Genomic DNA, 25,810 nt, shown 5'->3' on the forward strand with positions numbered 1-25,810 from the left:
GTGTTGCCACGTGTCTCTGAGGTACATCAATATCAGTAAGTGGAATAATGTGTCTCTATCTGAGTCAACAGCAACAGGCTTCATGGTGGCCTATAAGGTGCTGGCGTATTGTCACGAAAGTTTCCTCCGATTACTATAAATTTGACTACCTTCGAATTTCGTTTCCAAATATTTTACAATTAAATTTATTATTTGGACAAAAAGTGAATGTAACTTTCATTTTTCATATTTAAGCAATATAAAATTTCATTATTTATAGACTAATTCTACTATTAATCATGTTAAAAGATATCTTCAGAGAAATCGGTCAAGTGAATAGAACAAGCTGTGTTGACAAAACAAATGGCATTCATAAATGTCGTAAAAAATTTATTATTGGTCTTTAAATCAATTAATTCAATTAAAAATTTGTATTTAAGTTAAATACACATTTATTTTTACATTCTGCTGTTTATTTTCTGCATTTAGGGTGATATATTGAGCATAATTCATAAATACTCAGTTTCCTATTATACATAAAAAAATATGTCATTAATTTTTATTATAGTCATAATTAGTATTTTTTAGAACCTATAAACAATGATTATATGATATATTACGTAGAATAAACAGTGGCCCGTGGCCTGGTAGGAAAAGCTCTCGCTTCACACGCTGAGGTCCGGGTTCGATACCCGGCAAGGGCACAAACATTGGGTGTGTTTCCATACACCAGGAAGCCTGGTCTCAGACCGGGCCAAGGGGGAGTTGACCCCCGAAACCCTCTCCAGGTATATATATATATATATATATATATATATATATATATATATATATATATATATATATATATATATATATATATATACATGTAAATATATCTATATCACAAATTTCCGGCCAAAACGAACTGAGTAAAGAGCGGATGTTGTCGACGCAGCTTAAATAAGCTTAGAAATCAAGAATAACCTTTAGTGCCAGGCTTGATGGGGAGACAGCGAGTGCCACTAGTAGTGCCAGCTCCCTCTCCTTGGTCCAAGAACAAACTAGACCGATTTAGAACGAGTTAGACCGAATTTTTCGGCTGCTTGGCTCTGTGGTCTTCTGGCTGGTCTTCAAGACCTTCAGCCCTACACTAAGGTTGGTGATATTTGTCTTAGACCGATTTAAAGCGAGTTGGACCGATATAAACCGATTTAGAACGAGTGAAACTGTTTTAAACCTAATTAGACCGATATTGAGCGATTTAAAACGAGTTAGTCCGATTTAGATAGAGTTAGACCGAGTTAGACAGATTTAAACTGAGCTAAACCGAATTAGACCGATTTAGACCGAGTTAGACCGATTTAGACCAATTTAGAACGAGTTAGACCGATTTAGATACATTTAAACCGTGTTAGACAGAATTAGACCGAGTTAGACAGATTTAGACCTTACCATCGACTATCAAGACTTAACAGCGTGAAGATGGTTACTTACAACTGAGCGAAACGTTAATTATAGCTGATGTTTCGCTCTATATAGAGCTCTTAAAAGTAGCGAAATGTCGTGTGCTATGGTGGTTTGTTCTGTTGCAATAATCTAAGCTTAATTGGGCTTAGTAAGCCAGGCGGGTTAGTAAGCTAGGTGGGTTACTAAGCTAGGTGGGTTAGTAAGCTAGGTGGGTTAGTAAGCTAGGTGGGTTACTAAGCTAGGTGGGTTAGTAAGCTAGGTGGGTTAGTAAGCTAGGTGGGTTACTAAGCTAGGTGGGTTAGTAAGCTAGGTGGGTTAGTAAGCTAGGTGGGTTAGTAAGCTAGGTGGGTTAGTAAGCCAGGAGGGTTAGTAAGCTAGGTGGGTTAGTAAGCCAGGTGGGTTAGTAAGCCAGGTGGGTTACTAAGCTAGGTGGGTTAGTAAGCTAGGTGGGTTAGTAAGCCAGGTGGGTTAGTAAGCCAGGTGGGTTAGTAAGCTAGGTGGGTTAGTAAGCCAGGAGGGTTAGTAAGCTAGGTGGGTTAGTAAGCCAGGTGGGTTAGTAAGGCAGGTGGGTTAGTAAGCTAGGTGGGTTAGTAAGCCAGGTGGGTTAGTAAGCTAAGTGGGTTAGTAAGCCAGGAGGGTTAGTAAGTCAGGTGGGTTAGTAAGCCAGGTGGATTAGTAAGCTAGGTGGGTTAGTAAGCCAGGTGGGTTAGTATGCCAGGGTTAGTAAGCTAGGTGGGTTAGTAAGCGAGAAGGAATAGTAAGCCAGGGGGGTTAGTGAAGAGGGTTAGTAAGCCAGGTGGTTTAGTAAGTCAAGAGGGTCAGTAAGCCAGGTGGGTTAGTAAGCCAGGAGGGTTAGTAAGCCAGGAGGGTTAGTAAGCCAGGTGGCTTAGTAAGCCAGGTGGGTTAGTAAGCCAGGAGGGTTAGTAAGCCAGGTGGGTTAGTAAGCCACCTGTTTCAAGTGACCTTCTATTCTGCTCCACACACACACACACACACACCGCATCCTGTGAGTGTAAACATCCTGTGTGTAAACCCCCTGTACGTACGTACGTATGTATGTAAGTATGTATGTATGTATGTATGTATGTATGTATGTATGTATGTATGTATGTATGTATGTATGTTTGTATGCACTTTGAAGAAGGATGGGGGAATGAGGCCCATTACTGTTGGTAACACTCTTCACCATCTCGTTGCCACAGAAGCAGTAAGGAACATTGGCCTAGAGGCTGCCACTTTACTCCAGCCACACCAACTGGGCTTTGGGGTCTCTCAGGGCAGTGAAGCGGCAGCTCATGCAGCAAGGGCCTACATCAGGGACTTACTGGAAGACAAGGGCATAGTTAGTCAAACTTGACTTTGGAAATGCTTTTATTATGGTGAAAAGAGATGTGATCTTGCCAGTAGTTCGGGATCGGTTCCCTAGCTTTTTTCCCTTCATTTCAGCTGGCTACAGGAACCCCCCTTAGTTCTTTTGTTTTGCAAATATAAAATTACCTCTTCAAAGGGTGTTCAGCAGGGTGATTCACTCGCTCCACTTCTCTTCTGATTGGCAGTAAGAGAACTAACTTCCAGCCTATGCAGAGAGCTCAACATCTGGTACCTGGATGCTGGCACTCTGGCAGGTACTGAAGAGTCCGTGTTAGAGGACCTACAACTGGTGAAGTCACAGGGAGAAGCCTTGGGACTCATCCTCAATCCCTCCAAGTGTGAAATCATCACAACGAACCAGGAAATAATCAGAGCCGTGTGAACAATCCTCCCTGAAGTCTTTACTATAACTCCGTCCAAGAGCATCTTCTTGGGAGCACCACTGGGTCACCAGGCCATCGACACGGTCCTCAAGGTCAAACTGACTGACCTGAAGAAAATGAAGGAGAGAATAAGAGATCTTGATGTCCATAATGCTCTGTATTTCCTCACAAGGTGTCTTACTCTGCCAAGACTCACTTCCTGAAGGCCCTGAATCTTTCACTGGAAGACAAGCAATGGGATCAGGCAACCCTCCCAGTGAGACTGGGGGGTAGAGGGGTGCGCAAGGCAACGCAGGCAGCTTTACCAGCATTTCTGTCCTCGTGTTTGGCTTCCAGTGGGCTAGTCAAGGAGACTGTCCCTGAACGCTTGAGAGGTGCGGTAGGAGCTCAAGACCCCAGGTTCATTGAAGCAATTGCGTGGTGGGACACCCTTGCAGACTCCTCCAGTAGACCAGCTCCTCCCAAAGAGCACAAACAGTCCCACTGGGATAAACCGATCATGGAAAAAATCGCCAACACATTCCTCACCAACGCCTCAGGAAAGGACAAAGCTCGTCTCCTGGTGGTGAAGGCATCACATTCAGAAGATTTCCTTTTAGCTGTTCCCAGTTCCTCTCTGGGCACTCGACTCGACCCCATCCTCGCCGAACATAGATGTATTTGCGGCAGGGCGACAGCTGATCAATTCGGACTTCATAGTCTCGTGTGTCACACATCAGAAGGGAAGTATGCCAGACATGAGGAGATCAATGACATTATAAAGAGAAGCCTCGCCACAGCCCGTTGCCCAGCTCAACGGGAACCCCAAGTACAGAGGTCTGACGGAAGTCAAAAGCGTCCTGATGGAGCCACTATGCTACCCTGGAAGGATGGTAAGCAGATTGCCTGGGACTACACCTGTGCCGCCACATTGGCAGGCACCTACTTGCCATACTCCGTAGTGGAAGGGGGTGGAGCTGACAGCTACAGGGAGACCCAGAAGACCCACAAATATGAAGACCTTCCCCTTTGCTATAACTTCATCCCAGTAGGGTTGGAGACACTTGGAGCATGGGGCAAGTGTGCTCTAAAGTTCCTCAAAGAGCTGGATGAAAAACTCATCGCAGAAACCAAGGATCACAGGGCGGCCAGCTTCCTCTTTCAGAGACTCAGTGTTGCAATCCAGAGGGTAAATGCCTGCAGCATTTTGGGAACACGGCTCGCCGTCGGGGAGCTGGACGAAGTATTTGAGATATAGCTCTGAGATGTTGTCTATGTGTTTCTACTCCCTATATATATATATATATATATATATATATATATATGTATGTATATATATGTATATGTATATATATGTATATATATGTATATATATATATATATATATATATATATATATATATATATATATATATATATATATATATATATATATATATATGTGTATATATATATATATATATATTTATATATATATATATATATATACAGTGGACCCCCGGTTAACGATATTTTTTCACTCCAGAAGTATGTTCAGGTGCCAGTACTGACCGAATTTGTTCCCATAAGAAATATTGTGAAGTAGATTAGTCCATTTCAGACCCCCAAACATACACGTACAAACGCACTTACATAAATACACTTACATAATTGGTCGCATTCGGAGGTAATCGTTATGCGGGGGTATATGACAGACACTTATTTTGTGAATTTGTTTGGTAAACAGGATGAGGCTTGAGAAGGGCTTACATCAGCGGATGTCATCCACTCCTCACCATCCATCAACCGTCCAGACTCCCGTCCTGGTGGATGGCACCTCAGTCAACCACCTGGCATCCAGGCCCCTGGAGCCTGCAAGGAAAGGGGATGACATCCATCCACAGTGGCCCGGGTCGAGTCCAGCAATGAGCCAGAGTCCTGGCCCTGGTTCTGGCCAGGAGTGTGTGGTCAGCAAGATGCTGCAGGGAGCCCAGCATCCTGCAGCACTCACGGGAAACACAGCAGGCAGCAGCAGCAGCAACAACAACAGTGGTCAAACTCAGCATGTCCGTGACACAGCAAGCACTGCTGGTCAACTATGTTATCTGCCCTCAGTAGCTGAGAACTTTCAACAATTGCAGATTGAGCGCCCAGGCGCAAGTGCAGAGTTCCAGCCTATAACCATTTCGTATCCCCTTGTGAGTACAAGTACTCAGGACGTCCGTAGGTCAACTCACGACCCCCAGCCATCAATTCCTCAACTCTCAGCCGTGAATGGAAGCCTTCAACACCCATCTCCTTTAGTTGGAAGCCTTCTAACATTTCCATTCAACCCAGGTAAGCCAGTTCATAAGCCACATCAACTTACTATCTCAATTAACCCATAATTTAGAGGATAGGTAAGCAATAAAGCCATAAAAAACAGAGCACAGCCGTAGGCCTACAGGCCCATACTAGGCAGGTCTTTCTCAATCCTCACATAATTGCCCAACAACTATTTATTTGTGATGAATGGTTTTCAAAACCGACAAGTTGAAGATTGAGACACTTATGTAACATATGGGAATCTTTATTGAGGAAACGTTTCGCCACACAGTGGCATCATCAGTCCAATACAAAGCAGAAAGGTGTAAGGAGAGGAGTTTGAGGTAATATGTCCCTCAGCCTGGAGTCGATGTGTTCAGTCCATCAATCTTGTAGAATGTACAGCATAGGTTGTTGTTGTGCATTTGCCGGTACTTCCGGCCCGGGACTTCCCCAGATGGCGACCCGGCGGTGGCCTCTCGGGCGGGGGGTGTCGTTCACCTTCTTCTGTATTCTTTCTTGGGGCCCTCCGGTTGGAGGGTGACTTCTTCTGTCTTGCGGTGACTCCCCAAGTGGGAAGTATCTTCTCGTTTAGCATCTTCAGCAGCACAGGAGGGCGGAGGCAGCAATTACAGGGTTCATTTTGGAGCCACACCCCAGCTTTAGCATGCAGCAAAGTGCTGGGGAAACTTGCCTTCACGGTGATTGATCATTGACAGTCCTGCTAGATGAGGGTACCGTCTTCGGCAGCCCCATTCTGGAGAGTCCTGAATTTCTTCCTTGTGGTGTAGTCGAGTGCCAGAAAGCGGTGACTTTTTGAGAGTAGGTTGATCAGGGATTCAGTGGTGAATGATCGAGTTGAGTCACAGGTGAACTTGACTGTCCCGTTGTGGAGGTGTTGAATAATTTCTGGAGTGTACTTGACTCAAGAAATCGTAATGACACGATTGCAAATAAACCATACCCCCGGCCGGGATTGAACCCGCGGTCATAGAGTCTCAAAACTCCAGCCCGTCGCGTTGGCCACTAGACCAGCTAGCCACAATAAGATTCATCCATCTAGGTATATTTCTACACCATAGGAAGGTTAGCACAGGCACCTCTGTGACCACTTGCATTTGTGGTCACAGAGGTGCCTGTGCTAACCTTCCTATGGTGTAGAAATATACCTAGTTGGATGAATTTTATTGTGGCTAGCTGGTCTAGTGGCTAACGCGACGAGCTGGAGTTTTGAGACTCTATGACCGCGGGTTCAATCCCGGCCGGGGGTATGGTTTTTTCTGGAGTGTACATTGCGTTCTCATTCTGGTTGGTTGTGTAGAAGTATACACCAGGCAAGCAGTGGACTTCTTGTGAAGGAGTGGCGGTAGTACGTAGGGATGCATCCCAAGGCTCTTGTGTTTTAACCTTCTTGGCTGGTGGCGTTTGACTGGTCCGTTGTAACGGAGGTGGAAGCAGGTGCTGGTGGACTCTCATTGGTGGAATCGGTCGGCGTCTCAGTGGTCTCTGATTGGTCCATCTCTGTGTCGGGAGGAAGGTGTGGTAGCGGTGGAGCAGCGGTAATGTTGGCGACATTTGCAGTGGATTTTATGATCTCTGTGGAAGGTGGAGATGCAGGGAATGTGAAACCAGGCACGTTAGCTTGAAGAGTTTGTTGATGGTGGTGTTGAAGGAACCAGGTTCAGCTACATTCTGCACTTGAGAATACATGATGCAGTAAAGAATCTTGGTGGAGTCGCCAGCAAGAGCTGGCGAAGAAGTGGTAGATGCAGCTTGTGTGGCTTGAAGAATCTTGGTAGTATCTGCTTGAAGCTTGGTAACAGCAGCATATGTAGTCGCTTATGCAGTGGGTTTATTTCGCTGTTGGAGTTGTTTCTTAAGTATATCTCGTCTGGTTGGGCACTTGGCAGCAAGAGTATGGTGATCATTCTTGCAGTTCAAGCATTTAGGTGGAGAGGCAGTAGTGCACGTCTTGAAGTCATGACCTTCTTGGCCGCAGGTGGAGCAGAACTTATTCTTGGCAGGGCAGTTTTTGGTGGTATGTAGGTATGAGTAACAGTAGGAACACTGAAATTTGATGATTTTTTCTACTTCGATGAAGGCTGGATTGATGTGGAAGTAGTGAAAAGCCAGTCCCCCAGCAAGAGCTCTGGCTGCCATGTTGAGGTCACTGAAGGTGACCTTCAGCATGGAGGGGGCATTGGGTATTTTGGTAATGAATTCCACCTTGGCCCAAGGGTTCTGTGCTTCAATGGACGACTTGATTTCTTCGGTAGCCTGGGCAGTGATGAGCTTGTCGAGTCTCTTGAGGAACACAGTTCTCCTGGTCCTCAGAGCCAAGACAATAAATCCCTGATCTCGTAGCAGTGGTGGTAATGAGTTTTTCAGCCTCGGTGTCGTCAGTACAGACGACAACGAAAGTCTCTTTGAGCGACAGAATCGCATTAAACTTGACTTGCAGTCTGCCACTGACGACAGCTGCAAGTGCTACCTTGGACGAGTCATTGACTGTCCCACTCTCTGGTTTGATCTTTACCCTGTTCGAGAAGTGCATCGTGAATGTGGTCTACGTCTGCTGTGCTTCTGTGAGGACTACAGTATATAAGCCATGTCTACGGCCCTATGCTTTACATTCTACAAGATTGATGGATTGAACACATCGACTCCAGGTTGAGGGACTGACTACCTCAATCTCTTCCTCTCCTTGCATCTTTCTGCTTTGTATTGGACTGATGAATCCACTGTGTGGCGAAACGTTTCTTAAATAAAGATTCCCATATGTTGCATAAGTGTCTCAATCTTCAACTATCTATTTGTAGTATACTATCTACTATCCGCTTTTAATACAGCCTATTTTTAAAACTATAAGATAGTTGAAGAATAAGACACATCACAAAAGGTTTGTCTTGCCTAGCAAGTTTCTTCAGTCGGTGTTGTGATGTGGGGGATCAGTCCCCATATGTGACATTAGCTGTATATTTTGTGTAATAGATGGAGAAAAGTGCCCTGGTCCATGGAGGATTGTGGACCCCGGTCCAGGGAGGATTGTGGACCCCGGTCCAGGGAGGATTGTGGACCCCGGTCCAGGGAGGATTGTGGACCCCGGTCCAGGGAGGATTGTGGACCCCGGTCCAGGGAGGATTGTGGACCCCGGTCCAGGGAGGGTCATGGACCTCGATCCAGAGTTGAGGTTCGTGTACCAGCCAGAGGCCAACTTCCGCTTCCGGTATCTTACGGATGCTGGATCTCACGGTCACCTCTCCGCTGCTCTCTCTACGTCCAGCCTCCGACGCTGCCCCACTGTACAGGTATACACACACACACACACACACACACACACACACACACACACACACACACACACACACACACACACACACACACACACACACACACACACACACACACACACACACACACACACACACACACACACACACACACACACACACATTACGTTCTATTTAAACTAAAAAAAAATCAATTATTTAGAAATCATATATTTAAAAAACTCTGCCCATGAATTTTTTGAGTGAGGGAGGGGGGTCAAAAAAATTTGGGGGGTGAATAGGCCTATGAATTGGCACCTAAGCCTATCATGTTTTGACAGCTGTTGAACTATGTGGGTGTGGCTCGCCTGTGTGTGCGTCTCTACACGTGGGCGGACGACCACGCCCACTCCCGCCCACACCCCATTCTGAGGCTCCAGGTACGCCCACATACTGATCACACCCACCCACTAATAAAGATAACTCACTCTCACCCACTAATAAAGATAACTCACTCTCACCCACTAATAAAGATAACTCTCACTTCCACCCACTAATAAAGATAACTCACTCTCACCCACTAATAAAGATAACTCACTCTCACCCACTAATAAAGATAACTCTCACTTCCACCCACTAATAAAGATAACTCACTCTCACCCACTAATAAAGATAACTCACTCTCACACATTAATAAAGATAAATCTCACTTCCACCCACTAATAAAGATAACTCACTCTCACCCACTAATAAAGATAACTCACTCTCACCCACTAATAAAGATAACTCTCACTTCCACCCACTAATAAAGATAATTCACTCTCACCCATTAATAAAGATAACTCACTCTCACCCACTAATAAAGATAACTCACTCTCACCCACTAATAAAGATAACTCTCACTCACTAATAAAAATAACTCACTCTCACCCACTAATAAAGATAACTCTCACTTCCACCCACTAATAAAGATAACTCACTCTCACCCACTAATAAAGATAACTCACTCTCACCCACTAATAAAGATAACTCTCACTTCCACCCACTAATAAAGATAATTCACTCTCACCCATTAATAAAGATAACTCACTCTCACCCACTAATAAAGATAACTCACTCTCACCCACTAATAAAGATAACTCTCACTCACTAATAAAAATAACTCACTCTCACCCACTAATAAAGATAACTCTCACTTCCACCCACTAATAAAGATAACTCACTCTCACCCACTAATAAAGATAACTCTCACTTCCACCCACTAATAAAGATAACTCACTCTCACCCACTAATAAAGATAACTCTCACTCACTAATAAAAATAACTCACTCTCACCCACTAATAAAGATAACTCACTCTCACCCACTAATAAAGATAACTCTCACTCTCACCCACTAATAAAGATAACTCACTCTCACTCACTAATAAAGATAACTCTCACTCTCACACACTAATAAAGATAACTCACTCTCACTCACTAATAAAGATAACTCACTCTCACCCACTAATAAAGATAACTCACTCTCACCAACTAATAAAGATAACTCACTCTCACCCACTAATAAAGATAACTCTCACTCTCACCCACTAATAAAGATAACTCTCACTCTCACCCACTAATAAAGATAACTCACTCTCACCCACTAATAAAGATAACTCACTCTCACCAACTAATAAAGATAACTCACTCTCACCCACTAATAAAGATAACTCGCTCTCACCCACTAATAAAGATAACTCTCACTCTCACCCACTAATAAAGATAACTCACTCTCACCCACTAATAAAGATAACTCACTCTCACCCACTAATAAAGATAACTCTCACTCTCACCCACTAATAAAGATAACTCACTCTCACCCACTAATAAAGATAACTCTCACTCTCACCCACTAATAAAGATAACTCTCACTCTCACCCACTAATAAAGATAACTCACTCTCACTCACTAATAAAGATAACTCACTCTCACCCACTAATAAAGATAACTCTCACTCACTAATAAAGATAACTCACTCTCACCCACTAATAAAGATAACTCTCACTCACTAATAAAGATAACTCACTCTCACCCACTAATAAAGATAACTCTCACTCACTAATAAAGATAACTCACTCTCACCCACTAATAAAGATAACTCTCACTCACTAATAAAGATAACTCACTCTCACCCACTAATAAAGATAACTCTCACTCACTAATAAAGATAACTCACTCTCACCCACTAATAAAGATAACTCTCACTCACTAATAAAGATAACTCACTCTCACCCACTAATAAAGATAACTCTCACTCACTAATAAAGATAACTCACTCTCACCCACTAATAAAGATAACTCTCACTCACTAATAAAGATAACTCACTCTCACCCACTAATAAAGATAACTCTCACTCACTAATAAAGATAACTCACTCTCACCCACTAATAAAGATAACTCTCACTCACTAATAAAGATAACTCACTCTCACCCACTAATAAAGATAACTCTCACTCACTAATAAAGATAACTCACTCTCACCCACTAATAAAGATAACTCTCACCCACTAATAAAGATAACTCTCACTCTCACCCACTAATAAAGATAACTCTCACCCACTAATAAAGATAACTCTCACTCTCACCCACTAATAAAGATAACTCACTCTCACCCACTAATAAAGATAACTCTCACTCTCACCCACTAATTAAGATAACTCACTCTCACCCACTAATTAAGATAACTCACTCTCACCCACTAATAAAGATAACTCTCACTCTCACCCACTAATAAAGATAACTCTCACTCTCACCCACTAATTAAGATAACTCACTCTCACCCACTAGTTAAGATAACTCACTCTCACCCACTAATAAAGATAACTCTCACTCTCACCCACTAATAAAGATAACTCTCACTCTCACCCACTAATTAAGATAACTCACTCTCACCCACTAATTAAGATAACTCACTCTCACCCACTAATTAAGATAACTCACTCTCACCCACTAATAAAGATAACTCTCACTCTCACCCACTAATAAAGATAACTCTCACTCTCACCCACTAATAAAGATAACTCTCACTCTCACCCACTAATAAAGATAACTCTCACTCTCACCCACTAATAAAGATAACTCACTCTCACCCACTAATTAAGATAACTCACTCTCACCCACTAATAAAGATAACTCACTCTCACCCACTAATAAAGATAACTCTCACTCTCACCCACTAATAAAGATAACTCTCACTCTCACCCACTAATTAAGATAACTCACTCTCACCCACTAATAAAGATAACTCACTCTCACCCACTAATAAAGATAACTCACTCTCACCCACTAATAAAGATAACTCACTCTCACCCACTAATAAAGATAACTCACTCTCACCCACTAATAAAGATAACTCACTCTCACCCACTAATAAAGATAACTCACTCTCACCCACTAATAAAGATAACTCACTCTCACCCACTAATAAAGATAACTCACTCTCACCCACTAATAAAGATAACTCACTCTCACCCACTAATAAAGATAACTCACTCTCACCCACTAATAAAGATAACTCACTCTCACCCACTAATAAAGATAACTCACTCTCACCCACTAATAAAGATAACTCACTCTCACCCACTAATAAAGATAACTCACTCTCACCCACTAATAAAGATAACTCACTCTCACTCACTAATAAAGATAACTCTCACTCTCACCCACTAATAAAGATAACTCACTCTCACCCACTTATAAAGATAACTCACTCTCACTCACTAATAAAGATAACTCACTCTCACCCACTAATAAAGATAACTCACTCTCACCCACTTATAAAGATAACTCACTCTCACTCACTAATAAAGATAACTCACTCTCACCCACTAATAAAGATAACTCACTCTCACCCACTTATAAAGATAACTCACTCTCACTCACTAATAAAGATAACTCACTCTCACTCACTAATAAAGATAACTCACTCTCACCCACTAATAAAGATAACTCACTCTCACCCACTTATAAAGATAACTCACTCTCACTCACTAATAAAGATAACTCACTCTCACTCACTAATAAAGATAACTCTCACTCTCACCCACTAATAAAGATAACTCACTCTCACCCACTAATAAAGATAACTCACTCTCACTCACTAATAAAGATAACTCACTCTCACTCACTAATAAAGATAACTCTCACTCTCACCCACTAATAAAGATAACTCACTCTCACCCACTAATAAAGATAACTCACTCTCACTCACTAATAAAGATAACTCTCACTCTCACCCACTAATAAAGATAACTCACTCTCACTCACTAATAAAGATAACTCACTCTCACTCACTAATAAAGATAACTCACTCTCACTCACTAATAAAGATAACTCACTCTCACTCACTAATAAAGATAACTCTCACTCTCACCCACTAATAAAGATAACTCACTCTCACCCACTAATAAAGATAACTCACTCTCACTCACTAATAAAGATAACTCTCACTCTCACCCACTAATAAAGATAACTCACTCTCACTCACTAATAAAGATAACTCACTCTCACTCACTAATAAAGATAACTCACTCTCACTCACTAATAAAGATAACTCACTCTCACCCACTAATAAAGATAACTCACTCTCACCCACTAATAAAGATAACTCACTCTCACTCACTAATAAAGATAACTCACTCTCACTCACTAATAAAGATAACTCTCACTCTCACCCACTAATAAAGATAACTCACTCTCACCCACTAATAAAGATAACTCACTCTCACTCACTAATAAAGATAACTCACTCTCACTCACTAATAAAGATAACTCTCACTCTCACCCACTAATAAAGATAACTCACTCTCACCCACTTATAAAGATAACTCACTCTCACTCACTAATAAAGATAACTCACTCTCACCCACTAATAAAGATAACTCACTCTCACCCACTAATAAAGATAACTCACTCTCACTCACTAATAAAGGTAACTCACTCTCACCCACTAATAAAGATAACTCACTCTCATTCACTAATAAAGATAACTCACTCTCACCCACTAATAAAGATAACTCACTCTCATTCACTAATAAAGATAACTCACTCTCACCCACTAATAAAGATAACTCACTCTCACTCACTAATAAAGATAACTCACTCTCACTCACTAATAAAGATAACTCACTCTCACCCACTAATAAAGATAACTCACTCTCACCCACTAATAAAGATAACTCACTCTCACCCACTAATAAAGATAACTCACTCTCACCCACTAATAAAGATAACTCACTCTCATTCACTAATAAAGATAACTCACTCTCACCCACTAATAAAGATAACTCACTCTCACCCACTAATAAAGATAACTCACTCTCACTCACTAATAAAGATAACTCACTCTCACTCACTAATAAAGATAACTTTACTACTACTAACTAATATTCAGGTTTTTCACATGGTAATGAAGTTCTTAGCGAGCAAAGCGTCGCAGCAGTAAAGGCGGGAGAAACATCGCAGTAGTAAAGGCGGGCGAAACATCGCAGTAGTAAAGGAGGGCGAAACATCGCAGTAGTAAAGGTGGGCGAAACATCGCAGTAGTAAAGGCGGGCGAAACATCGCAGTAGTAAAGGTGGACGAAACATCGCAGAAAGTAAAGGCGGGCGATACATCGCAGTAGTAAAGGCGGGCGAAACATCGCAGTAGTAAAGGTGGGCGAAACATCGCAGTAATAAAGGCGGGCGAAACATCGCAGTAGTAAAGGTGGACGAAACATCGCAGTAGTATAGGCGGGCGAAACAGCAGTAGTAAAGGCAGGCGAAACAGCAGTATCAAAGGTGGGCGAAACATCGCAGTAGTAAAGTCTGGCGAAACATAGCAGTAGTAAAGGTGGACGAAACATAGCAGTAGTAAAGGTGGGCGAAACATCGCAGTAGTAAAGGCGGACGAAACAGCAGTAGTAAAGGTGGGTGAAACGTTGCAGTAGTAAATGTGGTCGAAACATCGCAGTAGTAAAGGTGGGCGAAACATCGCAGTAGTAAAGGTGGGCGAAACATCGCAGTATTAAAGGCAGACGAAACATAGTAAAGGCGGGCGAAACATTGCAGTAGTAAAAGTGGGCGAAACGTCGCAGCAGTAAAGGTGGGCGAAACATAGAAGTAGTAAAGGTGGGCGAAACATCGCAGTAGTAAAGGTGGGAGAAACAGCAGTAGCAAAGGTGGGCAAAATGCCACAGTAGTAAAGGTGGGCTAAACGTTGCAGTAGTAAATGTGGGCGAAACATCGCAGTAGTAAAGACGGGCGAAACATCGCAGTATTAAAGGTGGGCGAAACGTCGCAGCAGTAAAGGTGGGCGAAACATAGTAGTAAAGATGGGCGATATGTAGCAGTAGTAAAGGTGGGCGATACATTGCAGTAGTAAAGATGGGCGAAACATCGCAGTAGTAAAGGTGAGAGAAACAGCAGTAGCAAAGGTGGGCGAAACGTCGCAGTAGTAAAGGTGGGCGAAACATAGCAGTAGTAAAGGTGTGCGAAACATCGCAGTAGTAAAGACGGGCGAAACGTCGCAGTAGTAAAGGTGGACGAAACGTCGCATTAATGAAGGTGGGCGAAACATCGCAGTAGTAACGGCGGGCGAAACATAGCAGTAGTAAAGGTGGGCGAAACGTCGAAGTAGTAAAGGTGGGCGAAACGTCTCAGTAATAAGGGTGGGCGAAACGTCACAGTAGTAAAGGTGGGGAAACATCGCAGTAGTAAAGGCGGGCGAAACATCGCAGTAGTAAAGGCGGGCGAAACCTCGCAGTAGTAAATGCGGGCGAAACATCGCAGTAGTAAAGGTGGGGGAAATATCGCAGTAGTAAAGGCGGGCGAAACATCGCAGTAATAAAGGTGGACGAAACACCGCAGTAGTAAAGCCAGGCGAAACGTCGTAGCAATAAAGGCAGCGTTATAAAGCTAAATTACCCTTATTTCACTAAAACCAACAGTAATGGTTACAGGTAACGGAGGGTCGAGACCGCAGTCGCCGTTCTCAACGGCAACAGGAACAACTGCAGCAACAGGATCAACAGCAGCAACGTGAACAACAGGGACAGCAGCATCAACAGAGTCAACAGGAGGACGCAAGACAACAGATGTCACTCCTACAGGACGAGGTGTGGTTCCCGTTAACAGAACACCAACAGTATCACTGTGAGTGAGTATCCCTTTACCACTGTTAGTATCCCCTCCATCACAGTATCTACCACTGTTAGTATACCTCCACTGTTAGTATCCCTCTATCACTGTTAGCATACCTCTATCACTGTTAGTATACCTCTATCACTGTTAGTATCCCTCTATCACTGTTAGTATACCTCTATCACTGTTAGTATCCCTCCATCAATGTTAGTATCGGTCCATCAGTGTTAGTATCTCTCCATCAGTGTCAGTATCCCTCCATCACTGTTAGTATCCCTCCATCACTGTTAGTATCCCTCCATCACTGTTAGTATCCCTCTATCACTGTTAGTATCTCTCCATCACTGTTAGTATCCCTCGATCGCTGTTAGTATATCTCCATCAGTGTTAGTATCCCTTCATCACTGTTAGTATCCCTCTATCACTGTTAGTATCCCTCCATCACTGTTAGTATCCCTCTATCACTGTTAGTATCCCTCCATCGCTGTTAGTATCCCTCCATCACTGTTAGTATTCCTCCATCACTGTTAGTATCCCTCCATCACTGTTAGTATCCCTCCATCAGTGTGGATGGTACACTAACTCTACAATACAGTTGTTGTAGAGTTGGAGTCTTCAAGACTACGGAAGTCCTTACTAACTACAACACTGAGGGACTGATCCCGCTCATCTCCCAGTATTCTACAACACTGAGGGACTGATCTCCTCATCTCCCAGTGTTCCACAACACTGAGGGACTGATCTCCCTCATCTCCCAGTGTTCCACAACACTGAGGGACTGATCCCCCTCATCTCCCAGTGTTCTACAACACTGAGGGACTGATCCCCCTCATCTCCCAGTGTTCCACAACACTGAGGGACTGATCACCTCATCTCCCAGTGTTCCACAACACTGAGGGACTGATCACCTCATCTCCCAGTGTTCCACAACTGAGGGACTGATCACCTCATCTCCCAGTGTTCCACAACACTGAGGGACTGATCACCTCATCTCCCAGTGTTCCACAACACTGAGGGACTGATCACCTCATCTCCCAGTGTTCCACAACACTGAGGGACTGATCCCCCTCATCTCCCAGTGTTCTACAATACTGAGGGACTGATCACCTCATCTCCCAGTGTTCCACAACACTGAGGGACTGATCACCTCATCTCCCAGTGTTCCACAATACTGAGGGACTGACCACCTCATCTGCTAGTGCCCCACAACACTGAGGGACTGATCACCTCATGTCCCAGTGTTCCACAACGCTGAGGGACTGATCACCTCATCTCCCAATGTTCCACAACACTGAGGGACTGATCACCTCATCTCCCAATGTTCTACAACACTGAGGGACTGATCCCCCTCATCTCCGAGTGTTCTACAACACTGAAGGACTGATCCCCCTCATCTCCCAGTGTTCTACAACACTGAGGGACTGATCACCTCATCTTCCAGTGTTCCACAACACTGAGGGACTGATCACCTCATCTCCCAGTGTTCCACAACACTGAGGGACTGATCACCTCATCTCCCAGTGTTCCACAACACTTAGGGCCTGATCACCTCATCTCCCAGTGTTCTACAACACTGAGGGACTGATCACCTCATCTCCCAGTGTTCCACAACACTGAGGGACTGATCACCTCATCTCCCAGTGTTCCACAACACTGAGGGACTGATCACCTCATCTCCCAGTGTTCCACAACACTGAGGGACTGATCACCTCATCTCCCAGTGTTCCACAACACTGAGGGACTGATCACCTCATCTCCCAGTGTTCCACAACACTGAAGGACTGATCCCCCTCATCTCCCAGTGTTCTACAACACTGAGGGACTGATCACCTCATCTTCCAGTGTTCCACAACACTGAGGGACTGATCACCTCATCTCCCAGTGTTCCACAACACTGAGGGACTGATCACCTCATCTCCTAGTGTTCCACAACACTGAGGGACTGATCCCCCTCATCTCCCAGTGTTCTACAACACTGAGGGATTGATCACCTCATCTCCCAGTGTTCCACAACACTGAGGGACTGATCACCTCATCTCCCGGTGTTCCACAACACTGAGGGACTGATCACCTCATCTCCCAGTGTTCCACAACACTGAGGGACTGATCACCTCATCTCCCAGTGTCCCACAACACTGAGGGACTGATCCCCCTCATCTCCGAGTGTTCTACAACACTGAGGGACTGATCCCCCTCATCTCCCAGTGTTCCACAACACTGAGGGACTGATCCCCCCCCTCTTTTACATATAAGAACAGGTCCATGTCCCCCCCCTGGATAAGACCAATGACCCATCCCCCGGATTATCCCAATGACCCACCCAGTCTGGTCACCTCCACTCAAGGAAGGAGCACGGCACCAGACCCAGCAGCACAAGCTAGTCAGGTCCAACTCACACCCACCCACACCCACTCATGTTTTTATCTAACCTATTTTTAAAACTACACAACGTTTTAGCCTCAATAACTGTACTCGGGAGTTTGTTCCACTCATCTACAACTCTATTACCAAACCAGTACTTTCCTATATCCTTCCTGAATCTGAATTTCTCCAACTTGAAACCATTGCTGCGAGTCCTGTCTTGGCTGGAAATTTTCAGCACACTATTTACATCCCCTTTATTTATTCCTGTCTTCCATTTATACACCTCGATCATATCTCCCCTAATTCTACGCCTTTCTAGAGAGTGCAGATTCAGGGCCCTTAGTCTATCCTCATAGTGCAGATTCAGGGCCCTTAGTCTATCCTCATAGTACAGATTCAGGGACCTCAGTCTATCCTCATAGTGCAGATTCAGTTCCTCAGTCTATCCTCATAGGGAAGGTTTCTGATTTAGAAAGACACGTAAGCAAACACTATGACATATATATTAGAAAACGTTTCGGTCCTGGGACCTTGATCATTTCTAATGTCATAGTGTTTGCTTGCGTGTCTTTCTAAACCAACTTGTTGGTATTTATTACCAAGGTTTATACCAAGGTTTCTGATACATGGGATCATCTTTGTCATCCTCCTCTGTACGTTTTCCAGAGCATTTATATCCATTCTGTAATACGGTGACCAGGACTGTGCAGTATAGTCTAAATGAGGCCTAACCAAGGATATATAGAGTTAAAGAACAACCTGAGGACTTCTATTATTTATACTTCTTGATATAAAGCCAAGAATTCTGTTAGATTTATTGCGAACACTAATGCACTGTTGTCTTGGTTTTAAATTACTGCTAACCAGAACTCCTAAATCCTTTTTGCAATCAGTAGTATTAAGATCTACATTATTTAGTTTATATGTGGCATGGTTATTTAACTGTCCAACATTTAGAACTTTGCATTTGTCAATATTAAACTGCATCTGCCACTTCTCCGACCATTGCGTCAGTCTATTCAAATCGTCCTGGAGTGCTCTAATGTCCTCATTAGAATGAATTAGACGGCCTATTTTGGTGTCATTAGCAAATTTGCTTATGTCGCTATTTATTCCCTCATCTATGTCGTTTATATAAATTGTGAACAACAACGGGCCCAACACTGACCCTTGAGGAACACCGCTTGTGACTTGTCCCCATTCTGATTTCTCCCCATTTATGCAAACTCTCTGCTGTCTATTTGTCAACCAACTAAGTACATTGTGACGTGTACTTAGTGGTGACGTGTACTTAGCTCTGTGAAGACCTGTTTGTGCGCTCTCTACGAATTGAAGCAAGATGCCCTCCATCGAGCAACTTTACCAACAGCTTAAGGAAGAATTGAGGATGGCGAAGATGGAGATTCGGCGACTGACCGAGGAAAACAAGAAGATTCGTAGTAGTCCTCCTGTTTTGAGTCCTCAGGTCAAGAAAGGAAACTGGTCAGTGGCTGGACAGCAGGGAACGAAGTTGACGATCAAGAAGACGAATGGAAAGGTAGAAACGATGAAGAAGAAAGAGACTGCCGTGGAAACTGTTGTGGAAACATCTAATGCATTCTCAGTGCTACCCGACGAATGTGAGTCGACTACTGGGAACGTCACGACGAACGACACCAAGGAAGGTAAGAATATTGTTGTTGTTGGGGATAGCCAAGTTAGGTATATGGATAGGGCGTTCTGCTTGAAGGACAGGAGTAGGAGACAGAGAGTTTGCTTTCCTGGAGCTGGGATGGAGGATATTGTTAGCCGTCTGGATGACATCATGAGAGTTAATGGGAGCAATTCTATTATCTGTCTCAGTGCTGGAGGCAACGATGTTGGCAGATGTAGGAGTGAAGACCTGATTAGCAAGTATCGGTCAGCAATAGAAATAATTAGGAGGAAGGGTGGGAACCCTGTCATATGTGGTATTTTGCCAAGGAGAGGAGTTGGAAATGAATGGTTGTCCAGGGCAATTGGTGTCAATTGCTGGCTGGACAAATACTGTAAGGAAAATGCGGTAACATTCATTGACAACTGGGACCTCTTCTATAGCAGAAATGACATGTATGCCAGGGATGGGGTTCACTTATCTAGGTCTGGGGTGGGAGCACTGACAACTGCAGTGGAGGGAGCTGTTAGGACTTTAAACTAGGAATAGTTAGTGTTATGGGTTTTGGCAGGAAAACAGTGAAGTCCCAGTGTAGTAATATTATAAGTTCTAGGAGAACTAGTAATAAGCAGAACGAGGTAGATATTGAAAAGCCAGTGATACTGGGTGATAAGGACAGTAATAGGTTTAGTAGAAAAACAGAAATGAGCAGGAAGGGTAAAGAGAAAGGAGAGTCTTTCAATGTTTATTATGCTAATAGCCGTAGTGCTAGGAATAAGATGGACGAGTTGAGATTAGTTGCTAGTGCAAGTAACATTGATGTATTTGCCATTACTGAGACGTGGTTTAATTCAAAAAGTCGGGACATGCCTGCGGAATGTCACATTCAGGGTTTTAAATTATTCCAAGTAGATAGAAGTATCGGGAAGGGGGGTGGGGTGGCATTGTATGTCCGAGATCGCTTGAACTGTTGCATAAAAACGGGTATTAAGTCTGAAGTAACACATACAGAGTCTGTTTGGATAGAATTTTCAGAGAGGCATGAAAAACTGATTTTAGGAGTGATATACCGTCCCCCAAACTTAGATAGGGACCAGGGGAAACTACTATGGGAGGAAATTGTTAGGGCCACAAGGCACGATAATGTAGTAATTCTAGGAGATTTTAACTTTAGTCATATTGATTGGAATTTCTTGACTGGGAATTTAGAATCATACGACTTCTTAGAAGTATTTCAGGATTGTTCTTTGAAGCAGTTTGTGACAGAACCTACAAGGGGAAATAACCTGCTTGACTTAGTTCTGGCAAACAATGAATCCCTTGTTAACAATTTAGAAATTTCAGAGGAACTGGGTGCTAGCGACCACAAATCAATTACATTTAGCATTGAATGGAAGTACGACAGTAGCGATAACTCAGTAACAGTCCCAGATTTTCGCTTAGCAGATTACGATGGGCTTAGAGAACACTTATCATCTGTTGACTGGGGTAACGAAGAGAGCTATCAATATGACAGTTTTCTGAACACTATACATGCTGCTCAAAGAACGTTTATTCCATATAAGAAATTAGATCAAAGAGAAATGACCCAAAATGGATGAATAATAGGCTGAAATATCTACTAGGGCATAAGAAAGGAATTTATAGGCGTATCAAAAGAGGCGAGGGTCATCTTATGAATCAGTATATTGACATTAAGAGGGACATTAAAAAGGGGATAAGAAAAGCTAAAAGGGACTATGAAATTAAAGTTGTTAGGGATTCTAAAACTAACCCAAAAAGTTTTTTCCAGGTCTATAGAACAAAAGTTAGAGATAAGATAGGTCCCCTTAAAAATAACTATGGGCATCTTACTGACAAAGAGAATGAAATGTGCTCGATTTTAAATAATTATTTTCTCTCGGTTTTTACACAGGAAGACACTAATAATATTCCGGTAATTAATTTTTATAGTGGATCAGAAGAAGATAAATTATGTAACATCACAGTCACTAGTGAAATGGTTGTGAAGCAGATAGACAGACTGAAGCAAAATAAGTCGCCGGGTCCTGATGAGGTTTTTTCAAGGGCTCTTAAGGAATGCAAAATGGAACTCTGTGAACCATTAACTAATATTTTTAATTTATCTCTTCAAACAGGTGTAGTGTCTGATATGTGGAAGATGGCTAATGTAATTCCTATTTTTAAAACAGGGAACAAATCGTTACCGTCAAATTACCGCCCAATAAGCCTGACCTCAATTGTAGGCAAATTACTAGAGTCAATTATAGCTGAGATTATAAGAAGCCATCTCGATAAGCATAGCTTGATTAATGATACTCTGCATAGATTCACGAGAGGCCGGTCTTGTCTAACTAATTTATTAACTTTCTTCAGTAAAGCTTTTGAGGCTGTTGACCACGATAAAGAATTTGATATTATTTACTTAGATTTTAGTAAGGCTTTTGATAGAGTTCCGCACCATAGACTGTTAAAGAAAGTGGCAGCTCATGGCATTGGGGGAAAAGTGCTCTCGTGGATCGAGTCATGGCTCACTGACAGGAAGCAGAGAGTGTCCATAAATGGGGTTAAATCCGAGTGGGGATCAGTAACAAGTGGTGTTCCACAGGGATTAGTCTTGGGCCCATTGTTGTTTATAATATATATAAGAACATATAAGAACATAAGAAAGGAGGAACACTGCAGAAGGCCTGTTGGCCCATACTAGGCAGGTCCTTTACAATTCATACCATTAACAAAACATTTGCCCAACCCAATTTTCAATGCCACCCAAGAAACAAGCTCCGATGTGCAAGTCCCACTCAAATCCAACCCCTCCCACTCATGTACTTATCCAACCTAAATTTGAAACTACCCAAAGTCCTAGCCTCAATAACCCAACTAGGTAGACTGTTCCACTCATCAACTACCCTATTTCCAAACCAATACTTTCCTATGTCCTTTCTAAATCTAAACTTATCTAATTTAAATCCATTACTGCGGGTTCTCTCTTGGAGAGATATCCTCAAGACCTTGTTAATATCCCCTTTATTAATACCTATCTTCCACTTATACACTTCGATCAGGTCTCCCCTCATTCTTCGTCTAACAAGTGAATGTAACTTAAGAGTCTTCAATCTTTCTTCATAAGGAAGATTTCTAATGCTATGTATTAATTTAGTCATCCTACGCTGAATGTTTTCTAACGAATTTATGTCCATTCTGTAATATGGAGACCAGAATTGAGCTGCATAATCTAGGTGAGGCCTTACTAATGATGTATAAAGCTGCAGTATGACCTCTGGACTTCTGTTGCTTACACTTCTTGATATAAATCCCAGTAATCTATTTGCCTTATTACGTACGCTTAGGCATTGCTGTCTTGGTTTAAGGTTGCTGCTTACCATAACCCCCAAGTCCTTTTCGCAATCTGTATGGCTAAGTTCTACATTATTTAACTTATAAGTGCTAGGGTTATGGGCACTCCCGAGCTTCAGAACCTTGCATTTATCTACATTGAACTGCATCTGCCACTTTTCTGACCAAGAGTAGAGTTTGTCTAAATCCTCCTGAAGTTCCCTAACATCTACGTTTGAATCAATTATCCTACCTATCTTCGTGTCATCGGCGAATTTGCTCATATCACTAGCAATTCCTTCATCAAGATCATTGATATATATTATAAACAACAACGGGCCCAAGACTGATCCCTGTGGAACGCCACTTGTTACTGATCCCCACTCGGATTTAACCCCATTTATGGACACTCTCTGCTTCCTGTCTGTGAGCCATGACTCGATCCACGAGAGCACCCTTCCCCCAATGCCATGAGCTGCTACTTTCTTCAACAGTCTTTGGTGCGGAACTCTATCAAATGCCTTACTAAAATCTAAGTAAACAATATCAAATTCTTTATCGTGGTCAACAGCCTCAAAAGCTTTACTGAAGAAAGTTAATAGATTAGTTAGACAAGACCGGCCTCTTGTGAATCCATGCTGAGTATCATTAATCAAGCTATGCTTATCGAGATGGCTTCTTATAATCTCAGCTATAATTGACTCTAGCAACTTGCCTACAATTGAGGTCAGGCTTATTGGGCGGTAATTTGACGGTAACGACTTGTCCCCTGTTTTAAAAATAGGAATTACATTAGCCATCTTCCACATATCAGACACTACACCTGTTTGAAGAGATAAATTAAAAATATTAGTTAATGGTTCACAGACTTCCATTTTGCATTCCTTAAGAACCCTTGAAAAAACCTCATCAGGACCCGGCGACTTATTTTGCTTCAGTCGGTCTATCTGCTTCACAACCATTTCACTAGTGACTGTGATGTTACATAATTTATCTTCTTCTGATCCACTATAAAAATTAATTACCGGAATATTATTAGTATCTTCCTGTGTAAAAACCGAGAGAAAATAATTATTTAAAATCGAGCACATTTCATTCTCTTTGTCAGTAAGATGCCCATAGTTATTTTTAAGGGGACCTATCTTATCTCTGACTTTTGTTCTATATACCTGGAAAAAACTTTTTGGATTAGTTTTAGAATCCCTAGCAACTTTAATTTCATAGTCCCTTTTAGCTTTTCTTATCCCCTTTTTAATGTCCCTCTTAATATCAATGATCTTGATGAAGGAATTACTAGTGATATGAGCAAATTCGCCGATGACACAAAGATAGGTAGGATAATTGATTCAAACGTAGATGTTATGGAACTTCAGGAGGATTTAAACAAACTCTATTCTTGGTCAGAAAAGTGGCAGATGCAGTTCAATGTAGATAAATGCAAGGTTCTGAAGCTTGGGAGTGCCCATAACCCTAGTACTTATAAGTTAAATGATGTAGAACTTAACCATACAGATTGCGAAAAGGACTTGGGGGTTATGGTGAGCAGCAACCTTAAACCAAGACAGCAATGCCTAAGCGTACGTAATAAGGCAAATAGATTACTGGGATTTATATCAAGAAGTGTAAGCAACAGAAGTCCAGAGGTCATACTGCAGCTTTATACATCATTAGTAAGGCCTCACCTAGATTATGCAGCTCAATTCTGGTCTCCATATTACAGAATGGACATAAATTCGTTAGAAAACATTCAGCGTAGGATGACTAAATTAATACATAGCATCAGAAATCTTCCTTATGAAGAAAGATTGAAGACTCTTAAGTTACATTCACTTGTTAGACGAAGAATGAGGAGAGACCTGATCGAAGTGTATAAGTGGAAGATAGGTATTAATAAAGGGGATATTAATAAGGTCTTGAGGATGTTTCTCCAAGAGAGAACCCGCAGTAATGGATTTAAATTAGATAAGTTTAGATTTAGAAAGGACATAGGAAAGTATTGGTTTGGAAATAGTGTAGTAGATGAGTGGAACAGTCTACCTAGTTGGGTTATTGAGGCTAGGACTTTGGGTAGTTTCAAATTTAGGTTGGATAAGTACATGAGTGGGAGGGGTTGGATTTGAGTGGGACTTTCACATCAGAGCTTATTTCTTGGGTAGCATTGAAAATTGGGTTGGGCAAATGTTTTGTTAGTGGGACGAATTGTAAAGGACCTGCCTAGTATGGGCCAACAGGCCTCCTGCAGTGTTCCTCCTTTCTTATGTTCTTATTACCATGATCTACCTCCTGAAACACCTTAGTGAAAAAAGTTAGTAAATTCGTAAGACAGAAACGCCCCTTTGTAAAACCATGTTGAGAATCATTAATCAATCTGTGCCTTCACATAACGTTCTTGTACTGCACTGATGAAGCCACTGGTGGGCGAAACGTCTACAATAAAGATACCCAGATGTTGTACATATGTCTGAGTCAACAAGTTGCAATTGTATTATACCTTGGAACATTATTTTCTTGCAGGCTACGAGGACTGAGTATCTGCAAGTTAACTAAAGATAATCTCCAGGACCTTGGCAAGGTCAGTGGGTCTCTGTAAGTAACTAAAGAT

General features: G+C 42.5%; 1 protein-coding gene across 5 annotated transcripts in view; it reads left to right on the forward strand.

Annotated features, from left to right (window-relative positions):
* Positions 1 to 954: 954 nt before the first annotated feature.
* LOC128703374 (uncharacterized) overlaps positions 955 to 25,810 on the forward strand; it is a 42,204-nt gene continuing 17,348 nt past the window's right edge. For all 5 annotated transcript variants that reach the window (XM_070104635.1, XM_070104631.1, XM_070104634.1 and 2 more), the window contains exons 1-6: positions 955 to 1,116; positions 4,888 to 5,477; positions 8,436 to 8,752; positions 9,055 to 9,153; positions 15,695 to 15,891; positions 25,723 to 25,780. In XM_070104635.1, the coding sequence (XP_069960736.1) occupies positions 4,889 to 5,477; positions 8,436 to 8,752; positions 9,055 to 9,153; positions 15,695 to 15,891; positions 25,723 to 25,780 (1,260 nt within the window). In that variant the 5' untranslated portion in view covers positions 955 to 1,116; position 4,888. The remainder of the gene's footprint in view (positions 1,117 to 4,887; positions 5,478 to 8,435; positions 8,753 to 9,054; positions 9,154 to 15,694; positions 15,892 to 25,722; positions 25,781 to 25,810) is intronic.

This window comes from Cherax quadricarinatus, chromosome 93 (assembly GCF_038502225.1).
Source record: "Cherax quadricarinatus isolate ZL_2023a chromosome 93, ASM3850222v1, whole genome shotgun sequence".
NCBI classification, from domain to species: domain Eukaryota; kingdom Metazoa; phylum Arthropoda; class Malacostraca; order Decapoda; family Parastacidae; genus Cherax; species Cherax quadricarinatus.